This window comes from Amphiura filiformis, chromosome 20 (assembly GCF_039555335.1).
Source record: "Amphiura filiformis chromosome 20, Afil_fr2py, whole genome shotgun sequence".
Taxonomy (NCBI): Eukaryota; Metazoa; Echinodermata; class Ophiuroidea; order Amphilepidida; family Amphiuridae; genus Amphiura; species Amphiura filiformis.
The window spans coordinates 42,477,374-42,495,727 of NC_092647.1; the positions used below are offsets into that span (position 1 = coordinate 42,477,374).

The 18,354-nt window shown below is 35.4% G+C and overlaps 1 protein-coding gene across 3 annotated transcripts in view; it reads right to left on the bottom strand.

Annotated features, from left to right (window-relative positions):
* Positions 1 to 18,354, bottom strand: part of LOC140143121 (alkyldihydroxyacetonephosphate synthase, peroxisomal-like) — a 114,783-nt gene that overhangs the window by 75,389 nt on the left and 21,040 nt on the right. For all 3 annotated transcript variants that reach the window (XM_072165174.1, XM_072165173.1, XM_072165172.1), the window contains 10 exons: positions 17,171 to 17,250; positions 15,172 to 15,252; positions 14,109 to 14,234; positions 13,245 to 13,353; positions 12,363 to 12,490; positions 11,770 to 11,821; positions 10,387 to 10,463; positions 8,938 to 9,000; positions 8,004 to 8,053; positions 4,551 to 4,620 (listed from right to left, as the gene is read on the bottom strand). In XM_072165174.1, coding sequence (XP_072021275.1) covers positions 4,551 to 4,620; positions 8,004 to 8,053; positions 8,938 to 9,000; positions 10,387 to 10,463; positions 11,770 to 11,821; positions 12,363 to 12,490; positions 13,245 to 13,353; positions 14,109 to 14,234; positions 15,172 to 15,252; positions 17,171 to 17,250 — 836 coding nt within the window. The remainder of the gene's footprint in view (positions 1 to 4,550; positions 4,621 to 8,003; positions 8,054 to 8,937; positions 9,001 to 10,386; positions 10,464 to 11,769; positions 11,822 to 12,362; positions 12,491 to 13,244; positions 13,354 to 14,108; positions 14,235 to 15,171; positions 15,253 to 17,170; positions 17,251 to 18,354) is intronic.

Below are 18,354 nucleotides of genomic sequence, written 5' to 3' on the forward strand. Positions count from 1 at the left end.
GTCTACCTGAGATTAGGGATGTGCTGAGATATTGGTCTACCCCACACACCAACCGCGAAAGTCCACTGACCGACGTGCCAGCGGACTATAGTGTCAGAGGGCATATGGCATGGTTTTTTCATTTTTCTTTCAATTGGATGGAAAATAGGTTGGCTTTACAGCCGGTCTTTACTATAGTGTCAGAGGGCATATGGCATGGTTTTTTCATTTTTTCTTTCAATTGGATGGAAAATAGGTTGGCTTTGGAGCAAAGCTAAGTCTGAAATTGAACATTTTGCAGGTGCAAATGTACATGTAATAAAGCCATCACAAAATTTGCCCCCTCCCCATAAATTTTGGCGCTTCCACCTTCACTGGACATTTGGCTATAATTTGTATGCTTTAGAGCCAACAAAGATTATCTGCTTGTGCCAAAAAAGATTATCTGCTTGTTCTTGCATGGTATGGTCAGGGCATGAATGTCTTACATGGCCCACATGTTATCAATGATTGAAAATAAGTAATAGGCCTATAATAGCAGTGATGTTATTGTTAAAACAATGAACCATTCTGTCATTTAAAAATTTACAAAATACTGTGTTGTAACATAGTCCTAAAAGTGTTCCAACTACATTTGAGCGAGAGTGTAGCACCACATTATTCCCCTTCTTGCACTCTACGGTCATCAAATCAATCCTTATACCTAATCTTGTCTAAATATTATGGTCAAAGATCATATGCTTTGTTAAGAATTTGCCTATAAATATCTGTCAAATGGACTCCTGTAAGTTACTTTTAAGTCATTTTGTCTTTAAGTCTTTTTGATATATGTAAAATTGATTTGTATTATTTATGCTTTCTTTCAAAGTGCAAGTTTTTGTTTTTAATGTGTTAGAGGTTTCTTTTGGTCTTTTATTATTGTTATTAGCAGTAATTTACAAGAAAATTCTGTATAGAATTCAACAGGTCTTATAAAGGTTACGTAATAACATTGGTGATTTGCATCTATATAATATAGAAATTGTAATTTTATTTATATAAGACATCTACCGCATCTCATAAAATGGATTCTGCCACGATTCTGCCTATAAATATCTGTCAAATGGACTCCTGTAAGTTACTTTTAAGTCATTTTGTCTGTAAGTCTTTTTGATATATGTAAAATTGATTTGTATTATTTATGCTTTCTTTCAAAGTGTAATTTTTTGTTTTTAATATGTTAGGGGTTTCTTTTGGTCTTTTATTATTGTTATTAGCAGTAATTTACAAGAAAATTCTGTATAGAATTCAACAGGTCTTATAAAGGTTACGTAATAACATTGGTGATTTGCATCTATATAATATAGAAATTGTAATTTTATTTATATAAGACATCTACCGCATCTCGCAAAATGGATTCTGCCACGATTCTGCCTATAAATATCTGTCAAATGGACTCCTGTAAGTTACTTTTAAGTCATTTTGTCTTTAAGTCTTTTTGATATATGTAAAATTGATTTGTATTATTTATGCTTTCTTTCAAAGTGCAAGTTTTTGTTTTTAATGTGTTAGAGGTTTCTTTTGGTCTTTTATTATTATTATTAGCAGTAATTTACAAGAAAATTATGTTTTTCTACATTTCTATGTGAAATTCAACAGGTCTTATAAAGGTTACGTAATAACATTGGTGATTTGCATCTATATTATAGAAATTGTAATTTTATTTATATAAAACATCTACCGCATCTCGCAAAATGGATTCTGCCACGATTTTGGCAAAAAAACTTCAATGTGCCACAATTACCAGCATATTTATGTACAACTGCTCACAAATTGTAAGTTTTCGAAAGACACTCTTTAAATATGATTTGAATCTGGCCTGAAAATTAGGACGGAAATGCATTCCCAGAAAAGAATTCTTATACCATGAGATGAACTATTTATATTATAAAACAGTATGAATTTGATATGTGCAATTGTGATACTACATGAAATAATGATAATAAAATTATGTACTTGTTCAAATTTATTTTGACAGTCTACAAGTTGCTATTTATTTCTGCCTTCTGTTTCATGGAATCACATAACCAACTTTGATTCTTTTCTTTTTTAATTGCATTTTGCCCCCTCCTCCAAAAAAAAAAAAAAAATCTTGGGGTAAATACACAAATAAATTTAAGTGCTAAAATTTTATTTAAAAAGCTACAAGCATGGTCCCCTGAAACAAACCTCTTTTCATATTTTGTTTGTGCCTAAGACTAATGAGGCTGACTGACCAGGTCATGTTTTTGACAGATTTGGGCAATTCTCTAAGTGAATCGTTTATAAAAGGTGTCAAGGAAATGAGAAAAGTGCTTGTTACTACAACGCATCATTTTGCATGACTTTATATCTCATTTTAGATCTATACTTTGTTTCAACTGGATGGAGTTTGGTTGTGACATAGGTGCATCAGTTATATAACACAACACATGAAGGAAAATATGTCAGTGCATTGATAAAAAGTGCTTGCTCCAACTACACATCATATTGCAGTACAACGTTTTTCTATAGCTATACATCAACTGGAGTTTGGATGCGACATATTGTGAATCAGTTAAATAGCACAACATATGAACATACTCAGGTCACAGTCAACCTATTCCAGTTGAAATCCATACAAACCCTAAGGAAGACATGACCTTAATCTTCTACACAGGGAGTGTAAATTTCAAATAGTATTAACTGAATTAACTCCATTTGAAATTGACACCTCCTGAGTGGAAATTTAAGGTGATGTCTTCCATAGGGGTGTATGGATTTCAACTGGAATAGGCCATGAATGCATTTTGCACTGCAGCCCAACCTCAATTGTCCGGTCCTCTTTTATAGGGTTCTCTCTGTTATTAGGCCAAATAATCTTTGAAGGAAAACATGTTTTTAACGGCATGGTACCCGAAAATTGCCATGCTTTGAAACATTGGTTCCATGAAATTATCATTATTGTGTACAACAGTGTTATACTCATACTGTATTTTTACCTAATTTTAGCACCCTGCCCAGCAACCACAAAACATTTTTGACATTATATGCAAAAGGTTAGAAAAGGTTGCCAGAAAATGTTTAAATGTTGGGTTATATAAAGGGTATATTACTTATTAGAGTATCAAACATTTTCAAAACATTCAAAAACATTTTTTGAAAACTTATAAATAAAATATTCTAACATAATGTTATTTTTAAAAGTGTTAACAAAATATTTGGCTGAAAAAAAAAAAAAAAAAAAAAATATTTTACAATTATACCATCTTGACAATATTTAAAAAAAAAATTAATGTTGTTATGGTGTGTTTTCATGACCTTTTTATGTCCAAAAATGTTATCAAAACGTTTTTATCAAAACCAAAACCAAAACTCAATATTTAACCTGTTAAAAAACAATTTGTGTTTGTTGGGCAAGTCAGTAACTTTTGGGGGCTCTTATTAAGACGATGAAATGCAAGGTCAAAATTGACTATTGTCACATATATTCAAAAAGAATACAGTATATTTAAAGGCAAAGTCATCATAATCTAAGCCTAAATATTTGAGTTTGACATTTGACAGAATTTTAGTTGTATAAGTGCATGGGATACGCCATATCGCAGTGCAATTTGCACCCCAAAATTTGCCTGTTGCAATACAGTTTTAAAAGCGTGGTGCAAAATTGTGATACCATTGTACTGACTTAATGTGTTGATTGTCTGAGACTATACTTCAAACTGCTGTGTGTTACATGAAATTAAACCACAACTTTCAAAACGGGATGAAAAAGTGCACCCCCAAGGTAAAAAAATTAATTTGAAGACTGTAGCTGTCACATCAAAACTGCTGCTGAAGCATATTAGGGAAAGGCGCTATGTAGGTCAACTAAGGTTCCATCTTTTCAAAGTAATACCTAATATGAAGTTATCTCTTACTGACCCAAGTTCAACACTGAACACCTTAACTATAGTTTGATCAGCTCGTAATCGGCGGGAATTGTTAAAGGCTTTTACCACTACGCTGAAAAGTAGACCCATATTAAGAGTGATATAGTTGACCTGTCTGGTCTATATTGTGCGTGTTAAAGAAATAGGCAACGTATAGGACTTACATTAATAATTTGTGATGCTTCTAGCGAGATGTCACATGACAATTCTTGAAAAACAAAATATTAATATTAATCCGCTATGTTATAAGGCCCGCCGATTACGAGCTGATCAAACTATACCTGCCAATTGGCCAAAATGAATACTGAGTCCAATTTTGAACAAATCAAGGAGGGTATTAATAAGATCAAATGCAAGTTTGAAAATAAATAGTTTAAAGCCTAGTCATAATTGGCAAATGAAATGAGCATTCCAAGTTATCAACCAATCAGAAATGCTTGTAGATGGCCAGTAGTGTTCAGGGTGTTTACATATTCAACTCAGAATTACATATAATTCATTTCATGATCTAGATTTTTCACTTATCAGACCACCGCTTGGTTGGTTCCATCTCGCGAATAAAAGAAGTTTGGTCCCATTTTAAAGGGAATTTTTAGCGAAACATTCAATGGTGGTGTGTTTTTGATATCATTTGTCACTTACCCTCAAATAGGCAATTGCGAACGTCAAGTTGTAACCTCTCTGTCCGTTATCCTCCCCACCAGCCAAACCACTGTGAACAAAATCAACAAACAAACAAGAGTCACGCCACTGAATTATGATATAAAATTGGATGGTTTGAACCCAATACACAAATAATTCATTTGTCGAGCCATGAGTTTAAAAATATTGGATAAGACGTAGTCGAGCCCAATATTTTAAATTCTATTACCCCCACGACCCATTATTCAAAATCGCGCACTGTGATTTGTTGAAACACGTCACGTGACAGACCATTAATTAGCGATAAAGTGTCAAGGGCAACAAACTTTATGTCCTTCTATCATCACAGCGCACAGCAGAGCGCACAGCACACCTGCTTATGTAGGGGAGAATGGAATGTCAGGGGTGTGTTATTGTATGTGCATACCTGCTTTTTGGGGAGAATGGAATGTTAGGTTGTGTTATTGGAATGTGCATACGCTTTGGCTACGCGTATGCGCTCCACCTTGAGGTAAACAACTTGAAATATTTGGGCAAAAAATTTGATATATTCTCTTTAAATCACACTATTTTGTGGTAATAGAATAGAAATAAAGGGTGCAGCATTATCTTTTACACGCAAATAATGTGTCCTCGGCAGTAAAAACGTTTAAATAATGGGTTCGGTTGCGCCTCACCCATTATTTAAGTTTTTACTGCCTCGGACACATTATTTTCATGTAAAGGATCATGCATTACCCTTTATTTCTTAAACTCATAGCATATCGAAACCTTTGGGGAACTAAGATTTTCCGAGCTATTCCACGCTTGAAATCCGATAGAAACACAGGCTAAAATCGGGTCTTTTTTTACATCTCTTGCCACCGAAACATAATTTGTAGTGATATAACCTGGATCTGCTAGTTACATGGAGCTAATACTGTGACCTTTTGATTTTTTCAAAAATAAACATGCACGAAACTTGCTTAGACTCGCGTATCTAGGGGTAAACCTTTTATTTTTAGTCAAAAATCGTGAAAATTTCAGTGTAAATTTCGCATTTCTTGAAAAACCGGGAGCTTCTAGTCAGCTTCTATTCACCAGAAAAATAAACAGCGCCATCTAATCACTTGGATCTCTTGAGTAAAATTTCTTCAAAGTGACTGCTTTCCATTGATGTAACATTCATTTTGGTGGCTTTAGATTAAGACTCGCGTGTGTTCAAGAAAGAAAACATCGTGAATTCGAAGTCTGACTGAAATCTAGTCATCAGGCCGTCATATCCTAGTCTTTTGCACAGACCTATACATTTCGACGCACTGAATGCGCAAAGCCAATCGATCAGAAAGTAAACAAACAACCCGCTGAAGAGGTTAAGTGAGCTATTGTGCATAACGTGGACAAGCTTCTTCGCAAAGTTCGTGTAGATTCTATCGTATTTGTGGCCGCCAAATTGTAATTAATTTTAATTTTTTATTATTCTGTAACCACAGTATTGTAAAATAAGTAATACAGAATAAAGGTGTGTATTTGTTTGCAATAAAACACAATATAAAGTGGTTAAAATAGCGATAAACGAGTCGTATGTCAAAATAAAAAATTCGACCGATAGTATCATAGGTTTCAGTGCTTCGTTGACAGTATCGATCTGTGTTCACTATGCGTGACCTGTGCGTTCAGGCCAATTTTGATAGGGTCCTTTTCACTAAAAAGGTTTCCATATGCGAGACCAATAAATAAGGTATTGGGCGAAAAAAAACCCCATCCAATTAACCCTAACACGCCTGAGTATGAAAGATACCAACAAACTTGCGCTCAAATATGTTGATGACTTGACTATGGTTGAGAATACATTTGTTGGCCAGAACAGTACCATCCAGTGTGACTTGGACAAATTTAATATGTGGGCCACTGACAATCATATGAATTTGAACGCGTCTAAGTGCATGTTTATGGATGTCACCTTTGTGGCAATCCCACCAGTGCTACTCCCACTTCGCTTGGGTAGCGAGCATTTACAAAGCACTGATGTGGTTAAGATCTTGGGAGTAAAAATTGCTAACAACCTCAAGTGGGACAACCACACTGATGACATCATTAAACGTGCAAATGGACGCCTTTTCATGCTCAGTACACTCAGGCGTTATGCTCTAAGCATACATGATCTGGTCACAATATATGTCTGTTTCATTCGCCCTCTTCTTGAATACGCCGTGCCTGTATGGCGTATTCAAGAAGAGGGCGTGTAAGATCATCATGGGTTCTCAATATATTTCTTACCAAGATGCACTTATCACATGTGACATTTCTGAGCTCCGATTACGTCGTGACAAAATCTGTTTGGACTTTGCCAAAACTCTTTATAATTCAAATGAGTTTCGCGATTGGTTGCCAAAGTTAAGATCTGAGCAAGTCAGAAGGACTCTCCGTAATGCCAACACACTGACTGTGCCAAAAACACGCACTAAAAGATACGCTCAAAGTGCAATTCCTTTCATGATTAAAATGTGGAACGAAAAATGTCACATGTGATGGGTGCCTCAAGAGTCACATTTTCATGAAATGCTTGTAGATATAGTTTTTAGTGTGTTTTTGATCATGCTATGAAATTTAAGTTTGGATGGGGGTGTGTGGGTGTGTGTGACGTGTTGGGTGTGTGGTTGTGTGGTTGTGAGGTGAGGAAAGTCAATCTCTTTGCATATATTGTTTGTTGTACTAATTTTGGTAGTTGTAGGTCAATTATTTATTGGTGATATTTGGTGAGTGTGATGGGTGTAAGTGGGTGTGAATGTGTGTTGCAGTTGTGTAAATGTGAGTGGCAGCTTGTATGAGCGAGCAAGGAAGGTTATTTGCATTTGAAGTGTCTTTGTTTAAAAATATTGTCAATTTATATTTATATGCCATTTATTATTTAGCTTATGTATTTTTATATGTGCAATGTATGTAATTCAGCCTTTGGCTGCGAAGTGCATTTTTTCTAATAAACCTTGAATAAATAAAAAAAAGTACTACAAAATACTACTTGATAAATGCGCTGTTCGTGCGTGTATTTTCTTCAGTCTACATTGTATCTATCTATATAAGTGAGGTTTTGAACAAACCTATCCTTAACTATATTGTGTAAAATTGTAATTTTTCATATACTGCGCACACACTTGTTCACAAAGTAAATCTCCACCAGATGCTTTGTTCTGTATTTAATGCTTGTGCTGTTTGCATAATTTGATAAAGAATATTTCAGTTTGGTCTGTTCAGATGGAAAGGTTGCCCACAGTAAGATGTTAAACCAGACCTCTGACATTTAATATTCTTGCGGAAGACAAACAAATCAGACATAACAACACAACAGGCTTCATTTAGGAATATGAACAATGTACAATAACGTGTCATATCCAGAATTTACATTAAAATAATTTTGTCACAAATTGTAGACCATTTTAACGTAAAGTGCCAAACCCTTTTCATTAAACCTACCCATAGTCAACTGCTATGCTGTACACCCTCTTCTCTTGATTGGATACTTCCTGTAAGCAAATAGAATGCAACCAGATCAATTGTGATAAAATTGGATTGCTTGAGCCCATATTTATTTGTAGAGCTATGAGTTGATGTGGTATTTCATTTTGTGACTTATAATAAAGTCAAAATCAGGAGATCCTAAAACTTTCAGTTGACCATCCTCACAAATTCTGTGAATGTGCTTTAAAGCTGTACTGCTGATTTTGAGAACTATTAACAAATGGGCAATGTGTCATGCTGTATTTAAAGCCATAATGTACGATCTTATAATATGAAATTGGTTAATTTTTTTCAAAACCTGATTTTTTTTTTTTTCATATTTGTAATGTTTACATATGTCCCAAATTGCACCTAAATGGACTCATCCAAATTTGTTGTTTTTGTAGGTCAACAGAGCAAAGTTCAACATAAAGTCATAATATAAAAATTATGACATTATGTCCTCCCATAGACCTGCATGTTAAATGGACAAAATAACCAGTGGGGTTTCTTTCACTTTACTTTGTTATATCAGCTTAAAATGGACAGCAACCCTTCCAGGCAGTTATTACTAATACTATTTTAACATTTTGAATAAAGAACAACAAAATTAAAATTTGACGGAAATCATACATTAAGGCTTTAAGCCATCCTTAGTCAATAACACATAATGAGGATGTTTAATATTGCTTTTAAGCACTTTGAAGGCAGACTGAACTGATGATGAATTGATTAGGTAAAACTCTTATTTCGTCAATTGATGAAGAATCAATTAGGTTCTTATATACTGTGAGTCCTCACTTTAAACCCTAATTAACCAAATCTTTTTACCCATAGCTATCAATTGAATGTAGCTAGGGTCTTAACTCAATGTATGTATATTTGTTAGCAGTTGTTTGTCATTTCTTACCTCTTTCGTGCCTTCAAATAGCAATGTTGCTACCACCATGTTGTCAACTTCAAAACCTTTCAACTGTAAATGAATTAAAACAAAAATAAAACTTTTTCAAAATGTAATACTGTTTACTCAATTAATGTTATTGCAAATATTAGATTTGGAGAACTGTGAAATCAATGTGACCAGCTACATCGATAGAGACCCAACAATACCTGGGATCCATTTCACTAAACTTTTAACCCTTTGTAGCTCAATTCACCATTCGTAAAGTTACGAATACCCAATACTTGACATAACTTTTAGAATGGTCCCTGTAGTAAATCCCTATTACTTACAAAGGGTACAGTTCATAAGTAAGTTAAGGGGGTACTACACCCCTGTGGTAAATTTGTGACTATTTTTGCATTTTTCTCAAAAATTAATAACACACTGGTAACAAAAGTTATGTATATTATTGGGGCAAGAATCCAATTACTACACTGAAATTTCAGTGACTCAAGACAAACAGTTCAGTAAATATGATAGGAAATGAGGTACATCCTAGCGGTACCTCATTTTCTATCATAAGTATCGAACAGCTTGTCTTGGGTCACTGAAATTCCAGTGTAGTAATTGGATTCCTTGCCCCTATGATATACATAAATTTGGAAACCAGTGTGTTATTAGTTTTTAAGAAAAATGCAAAAATAGTCACAAATTTATTGAGGGGAGTAGTACCCCCTTAAGTGAAATGGAACTTACGACTCGTCGTAATTTACGAATGATTTCGAGACTTACGAAGCTTTGAAAAGTTTAGTGAACTGGACCCCTGGTCTATCCGTCACATCAAGAATTCATCGAGGATTTAACATGTTTTTTTCCATAGCTGTGTAATCCCTGCCTTGATAACTCTGAATATGCTCATATGAAGGTAATACCCAATAGCTTCACAAGTCACAGAATCTGACACAAACCTAATCCTTTGAAACGATATGTTTTTTAGAATTATCAACCACTGACAGAACTTGGGGACTCAGTTTGGAACAAGAAAGGAAAGTTTACACTTCCTAAGAAGTTTACAAGAGCTGTTGGGACAAATGGGCATGAATATGTAAAGACCGCAAAATTCAGCCAAAGTAGCTGATCGGAAGCTGTAGGACTAGACTGACACCCTCAGTCGGTCAAGTTCAGGTTGACAACTGACAAACAAATTTTGTGTCGTACTTACTACCAGAACCTAGAGGTACAATTCTGTGCAGTTGTGTCTATGGGATATTCCACTTGACATCCATACACCACAGGGAGTGTGAATTTCAAATGGGATTACCTGAATAGGTGACTCCATTTGAAATACACACCCCCTGTATGGGAGATTAAGGTCATGTCTTCCATAAGGGATGTAAGGATTTCAACTGGAATAGCCCAATTCTCTTAAAGGTACAAAGAACTTGTACATTTGTATATCACACACAACATATTTACCTTCGTTACATAGACTTTCTTGAGACTATCAACTAGTGAAGACCACATGGAGGATGCAGCTGGTTTCAGTCCTTGCCCTGTAGGTTACAAGAAATATATATCATATGAGTCCAAAGTGGTGAAGGATAATATATCGTGCAAGTGGAATAAAGCTATGGGTCATTCAAGCAATAGCAATGTTTCTACTAAGGCTAGTGTCTATCATCAGATTTCAAGTTTCTAGCTTTGTAGTTCACTTCTGTGATGGTTCTTTTGCATGTTGGTGCCCGAGAAATAATTCAGTATTAATAAATCATAGGAATTAACCAAAATCAAAAGAGCCATCATACTGAAAGTAGGGATAACCATCAAAATTTCATGTTACCCCTATTGCTACAAAAGATCATTTTCTGGATAGAACTCATCAATAGAAGTATTTTGGTGGTTAAATGGTCAAAATCGGTCAAAAACTTTTCGAATTATGAATTTTTCAAAGTTTCCCATTCTGACCGGTCATTGGAACGAAATGAAATGACAAGGTCCAAAAATAGCAATTGGGAGCACGAAACTTCACATTTATGTTCAGAAAGGTGTCTTCTTAGCATGATTCGAAAGGAGTATGGAAATTCCAAAGGGAAGCTGGTGATTTAATTTGTAACTCGAGATCTACTTGTTCAATTTTTTAACCTTTTTACAGAGGGTATGATAGAGGTATTACTGGCAACTCTGCCAAATTACAGCTCAGTAGGCCACGTTGTTCACCTGATCTTATTGACATGAATATTTTGTGCCATTCTTGAGCAGTGCTGAACTCAGCCACTGGCAATTAAGCGCACTGTGGCGATGGACCAATTTTGACTCACACTTACAGGAAAATGAAATAAGTTATGTTGCTGTAATTTGCAAGATAGTTACAAAACATAATTGGCATTAACATCCCCAATTTTTACAGAAAAATTATGAAAAATAAAAGAATGAGCTCAATTTAGAAATGTCTGTGCAAGCAGTGCACAGTTGAGCTCCCTGCATGTCTATGGGAGTGTTCTAATCAAGTTGATGGTTCATGGTCATCCCTACTGAAAGTGCTAATGGACTATGGTATTCCAAATGGTCACAAAAATTGGTAATTCAACACTGGTTTTAGCAAGATATATACTCCTGTTTTTATGTTTTAGGATTCTTATTCTCACAACATTTGATTGCCTACAGAGAGAGGAAGCTTTCAACCAGTTTCCTTTTGGATGTCGTCAGCACCAATATCGGATACATGGATACTCTCCACTGTCATTATAATCTTCAGTAGACATTCTTTTTTCCAAGGATGAAAGTTTCATCCAATGTGAATTGTAAAAGCCTGTGTCACTGCTCTTTCAAAGGTTGCTGTTCGTTATTTTGTCAACTTACCAAATTTGAACTGCTCATTGTCCATAAGTCTGATTGAAGCAGGAGCACATCTCTGTATACGAAATGGAAACAAAATTTAGAGTTGGTATTTATTTATCTACACAAAATGGATCAAACTTTTCTTCCTTACCCAAGTTTACCACTAAGCATTCAGAAAAGTTCATCAATTTTGGTGGAAGTATATGAACAATCAGGTATTTCCAAGAGTACACTCATATTTTGAAAGAGGAATATTTTTAGTTCTGGTGGTAATTAAAGATTATGCTTTCAGCTATTAATCACCAAATGTATGACACAGGTCTAAAAATCTTTGATTACAGTTGTATGTTCTTAACAAGTACTGTCTGAAGACAAGGGTAAGGTCTTTACACATAGGGTATAGGTCCTAGGATAGAGCCGTAGCAAAGGTTGGAATAAAGTTATAAAGAAAAATATTCAAAATTTCTCAAAAAGAAGGCCTCCCAATATCCCCTGCTTGCGACGGCCCTGTCCTAGGTAAACCATCGGTACGTTTGGGTCCTGAGATGTATAGGATTATACATTACAAGTGCACACATATTATACAAAGCACTTGTGTACTAGCTAGTACATACCTGTCTGGCAACTTCTCTCATGAATGCGACACCTTCATCAAAGTTGGGGAACACAACTGAGCCATATCGTTTCACCGGAGGAAGAGGGCGGATTCTTAATGTTACCTCAGTTATCACACCAATGGTTCCTATTGTAAGAAAAGATGAAAATCAGAGTAAATGTTTATTTGAGGAGGTACTAGACTTGATCTCTAAAAACAGTAACCAAACAGTTTAGAGCATCAAAGAGCAAGGCTCGACCTTAACTTTTTTGGTACTAGCCAGTTGGGTGTGTAACGCCCAACAGAAATTTTATAAGAGGGGCAGCACTGGGCATGTGCACAGTATGGGGTATCGTTATTGTTAATTTTCAAGCGAGAGGGGATTCCCGTATTTGATTGAATTCAGCAAGCAAGGGAATTCCCCATTGCTGTAAATGCTAAGGCAAATGCTGTTTTGCAAATGCAGGCTACATAATTAATTTGAAGTAAAATGAAGTTTGTTATTTAGGCCTAGACCTTGACTTACCTACGAGTGTCAAAATGTCACACGCCAACCTAGCGTGTACTTTTAGAAAGTTACACACCGACAGCAAAATTACATGCCATTGGCGTGCGGGCGTGTGTAAAAGTCGAGCCCTGTCAAAAGAGGCTACATTACACTCACAGTAATAGGTTGATATATCAGTAGCTTTGATCTTGAGGGATGTGAAAACATGTACACTAACTTTGAAAACTTTTAGTGTGTTAGTGTTACTAGACTAGCTTTACTAGACTTTCACAATCAAGGGGCAGCCAGGCAAAATATACAACCGGGTAATTAAATGGTGGTTAACAAGTATTAGGGTTAGAGTAACAAACAAGATGGGAAAGGTTTCATGAAGTTGTTCTCTAGATTGCTTACCTTCTGATCCCATGATGAAATGATGCAAGTCTGGACCGGTGGACATACGAGGGACGTGGCAGTTCTTTTCTAGCACACCTTTTGGAGTCACCATCTTCACATGCACCAACTGAAATACAAGACAAAAATAATTATAAGTACAATGTCAGCTTACTTTGTAGGACAATCAAATTTATCAAAATTTATAGTTTTCAGTGAGCCTTCATAACGATTATTATGTTTGCTTATAACATAGATCCTATGGCTCGGTTATGCTATTAAAACAAAAATATTACCCATCAACAGGATTTAAAATGATGTGTCAAAATAAAAACATTAATTGGACATTCTTTTGACCTGCAGTCAAGAATCCTAAGATTTATTAGATAAGGTCACCAACATGTGCTCTATATCACTCACTTTAAATTGATACCCTACTTCAAAACTGCTTAGAGGCACATTTTTTTGAAAATATGATCAAAAGTAAAACATATGTTCTTCAGGGATTTAAGTAGCTGTTGAAAAAAACCCTGAAATGGTGCTAGCTAAGCGAGTAACCCGAACGCTTGATCAGAGAACTATCTTTTTAGCGAACGCTAGGGATAGGGGAATAGGCTATGAGGGTATTTTTATGATGAAATATCATAATCCATTTACGGAAATGTAAAAAAAAAAAATTAAATCCCCCGGGGAAAATCCGAAAATCTGTAAAAAAACGGAAAACTTACATCCCTGGAAGAACATTATTTTCTTTATATTCGACTAGTTATATTTGTCAAAATCTCAAATGAGAAACATTTATCAGTTTTTGCATTTGAACTATTCATTTCTTGGTCAGCAATTTAATGTTAGTAAAATCTTAATTATCAATTTTAGTGTCCTTACTAAGTCTTCAATATTGCCATAGACATTCTTCTTCATTCCAGATGCTCTGGTGGCCACCCAGCCTCCTAATGATGAGAACTCCATTGAATCTGGCTCATGACCTGTGCACAGACCATGCTCGGCAAGCTGTATAGAAAAAAATGTGAAAGCATTAAGTCCAGCAATGAAATCATTTGCTATACCTCTTGTTTAAAAACAACAAAACCAACAAAAAACATTGGTACTGATTACACCATAATAATATTCTACAAATGCCTGAAATCCAATGAAAGCCTGACAGAAATAGACAGAATTAGAAGATTATAAAGAACCAATTCTGTAAACATTAGACCATGTTTCTCATGACAAGTGATGTTACTCAAGACAAGTGATGTTACTCAAGACAAGTGACCAAACAAAATCTAGATACATAATTTGATGTCTTAGTTGAATTAGGTAGGCTTTTGTCATTAACATCAATAATAATTAAGGGGGTACTACACCCCTGGCCAATTTTGTGCCTATTTTTACATTTTTCTCAAAAATTATAGCATATTGGCGACAAGTAAGATATGTATATTATAGGGGCAAGGACTACAACATCTGTACTGAAAATTCAGCAACTCAAAGTAAGTAGTTATTGATTTATTGATTAAATATTGGTTTTCCCTCATTTTTGACTGTAACTCCACAACTGTTGTCTGTGCTGAAATAAAATTTCCAGTGCAGTAGTTGTAGTCCTTGCCCCTATAATTGGGCAGGGGTGTAATACCCCCTTAAACCCATTATGATGAGCTTGACATCATTGCTCTCTAGGTTGCATGGGAGATCAAGGTCATGTCTCCCACAGGGGTGTATGTATTTCAACTGGAATATATAGCCTAATGTTTCATGAGACTTTTAGGGGAACACTACATTACTTTCAAATTGATGTTACAAACTTCAGGAAGCATACAGTAATAATTATTGTTCTCTAATTTATAAACAAAAGGTTTTTGTCAAGCAGTGATAGTTTTTTGTTCTTTTTCATAAAAAAAATTCAATTTGATCAAGTATCCTGCTCAAAATAACACCATCAACATACCTCCGTCTCTAAATCTTGACCGATGATGCCAGATTCGATGCAGGCTGTCAGGTTTTTCTGGTCCACCCATAAGATCTTTTTCTGTGATATAGGAATGTAAAATATATGTTACATGAGCTGCACACCAGCAGAATTTGAACACATGATATACTACATTTGACACAATCAGTGACTTTGCAGGCAGAAAGTAACATTACTTAGATTAGTATTTGAATCCCTTAAATGGTGGCCATTATGCTACAATTATTTAAATTTATCAGCTACCACAGACCTTTTCAAAAGCCATATTCGGAAATCATCAGAAATTGGACTTTGAGCAACCAATCACATACAATCACATCAGGCTAAAAACTCCTCAGTGAGCGGTATTTATTCAGTAAGCTAGGGGGTCAAATTGGCGGATAAGAAATGTCATGAATCCAATCACGGTATGCTTTTGCACGAAAATACAGCTTATTTAACCAATGTGAACATGCGGTCATCAGTTTAAATATTTTACTAGTATACTGAGCTAACACCTCAACTACTTGGTTTTTCACAATATGACACTAATGGAAAGAAATGATCAAATGCTCATCATTTTTCATCAGTTTGATTTTTTTACAGACCGATAAAATATGCATCACCTCTTCCACAAGTCAGTCTCTTACACAAGACATACCACCACACACTTAATTCTGCATTGAGTATCCTTGGCATTAAAGGAAGTCTCCGAAAATCACAACATTATGCTATGTAAGGAAAATAATTATCAAGCATGAATCACATGGTTTTATTTAAAACAAACTCATAGTGACCATAAAAACGAAGAAAAACATCCGTCTCTCAACACGTGATATTCAACATTCCCGGGTGCCAAAATTGTTGAGTGCAATGACGTCCCAGTAATACAATAAAGGCTGACAACAATTGAGCACAAATAACCATTACTTCATTGCACTTAGACAATTTCGGCGCAGGTATATTGTGTGTTGAGAGCCGACTGTTTTTATTCGTTTTTATGGTCAATATGAGTTTCTTTTTAAATAAAACCATGTGATTCGTGTCTGATAATTATTTTTCTAACATATAAGGCATAATGTTATGATTGCCGAGAGACTCCCTTTAAGTACCTCTCTCGTCCATAATTGACCGTGCGAAAGTTCATCATGGTTATGATGCCTATTACACATTGGAACTTTGCACTGTACATGATGCTGAAGAGGTACTTTTTATGTGTGATCGGGGAAATTATTACATGCTTCGGGTTTAATTGGAATGAATCGCTTTGAAAAGGTCTATTACCAGGGTTCAATTTAACTTGTGTCATGGAGCAAAATGCTCCCCATTTTGGGTAACCTGCTACACAAATTTCAGTTTCTATAGCAATTTTTTACAATGTAAACATATGCTTATATTATAAGAACATCACCTAAATAAGGTTTTCACTAAAAATTGTTACGCACATCTCTCAAAGTAAATCGAACCCTGTCTATTACACCCCTTTAATGGTACCCCACACTTTGCTACCTGTTGCATTTTGCTGAAATAAACTTGCTCAAGCTAACCAAGACTTCAGACACTGCCTGATCAAAGTTAGGCTTATAGTCCCCCACACTCTAAAGGTGTCTCATGTTCTTCAACCAAATTATAAATGTACCAGAGGAAAGGGGAATCAATTACATTTAGGACCTTATCCACCAGAATGAGAAACCACCATCCAGGGGTTCATATCGTAAAAACTTGATAGTTAGCATATGTGCTTACTATCGAGCGCTTTTAAAACATGAAAACATGAAAAGCCCCATCCACAAAAGTGTAAAGGAATTTGAGTAAATCATTGATACACATAGTATATATGCGAACAGGTTAACCTGGAAATGTGTGTCTCAACCCCATTAGCTCAGTTGGTAAAGTGCTGGACTTTGGTACAATTTCATGTTTTCAAAAGTGCTCGATATAGTATAAGCACATAATTATGCTAACTATCGAGTTTCGAGTTTTTACAGAATGTACTTACCATCTGTGTCATATCTAATGATACAATCATACGTTTTTCATCCAAAGGACATTCCACAGCTTTTGTTACATTGGTTCCACCTGAAATGCACAAATGCACAAGAATTGATTGCAAACAAAATACAAATACACAGTGGCTGCACCAGGAATTTTTTCGGGGAGGGGGGAGATTGGGGAGCCAAAGTGAATTTCGGGGAATCAACAAATTTTGCACAAAATTGCTGCAAAAGTGGCAATTTTGTAATTTTGAGTTTTACTTGGGGGGAAAAGGGGGGAGGGGGGTAAGAGTTCTGACTGGGGGGAATTTTCCCCCCTGGCTCCGCCACTGCAAATACAAATGTTTTGTTTGTTCTTAATAAACATCATGTTTAGGATAATAAAGAGGCAGGATGTGCAATAAATGATATGCGATGGTCCCTAATGTCAATCACCGTTTCTGTGCAACCTTCATCCATAAAAATGGTTTTCTACTTACAGCAATGTTAAGGATATATAATATGGGTAGCCAGTACAACATGAAGACAAAAAGTGGGGGGAGAATATGGGTCTGCAGCAAATAATATGAGCATATCCTTTTAATGAAATGGTAGCATTTCCTAACCTGTTTCAAACAATACAATTGGATTTAAACTTCTGCGCTACAAAATATGAATGATAACCAGTGAAAAGAATTCTACTGATCATCCAGGATTTGAACTTTGGTTTACTGGTCCAATGCTCTGCCATCTGAGCTAAGAATCAGCTGGGGAAGAGCAGAAGATTATTAATTTATAAACAAATTAGGCATCCATGATCATCCTTGATGATCAGTGGAATTTCTTTTTCACTGGCTATCATGATGTTGTGTGATGCAGAAGTTGAAACCCAATTATATTATAATGTTACCCACACGATAAGTCACTTTTCTCTATTTCAAAAAGTCAAGAAAAGGACATGCCTTTTTTATCAATTACTTTCAAACAAAAATTCAAACTGGTGTCCATACCATTAGGACTATTCCATAAGATACTATGATGATACATATTGGTTATGGTGGAGTTTTCCTGCATTCATTTTAGCCAGTGCATTTAATCTGTCTTTGCTTCATGTCCATTGTCCATAACAGGTAACTTGTGAATAAATTCAGCTAAAATATCTTAATGGTACAGGCATCGCTAGGTTGGATGTATATGGGGATGGTCCTTG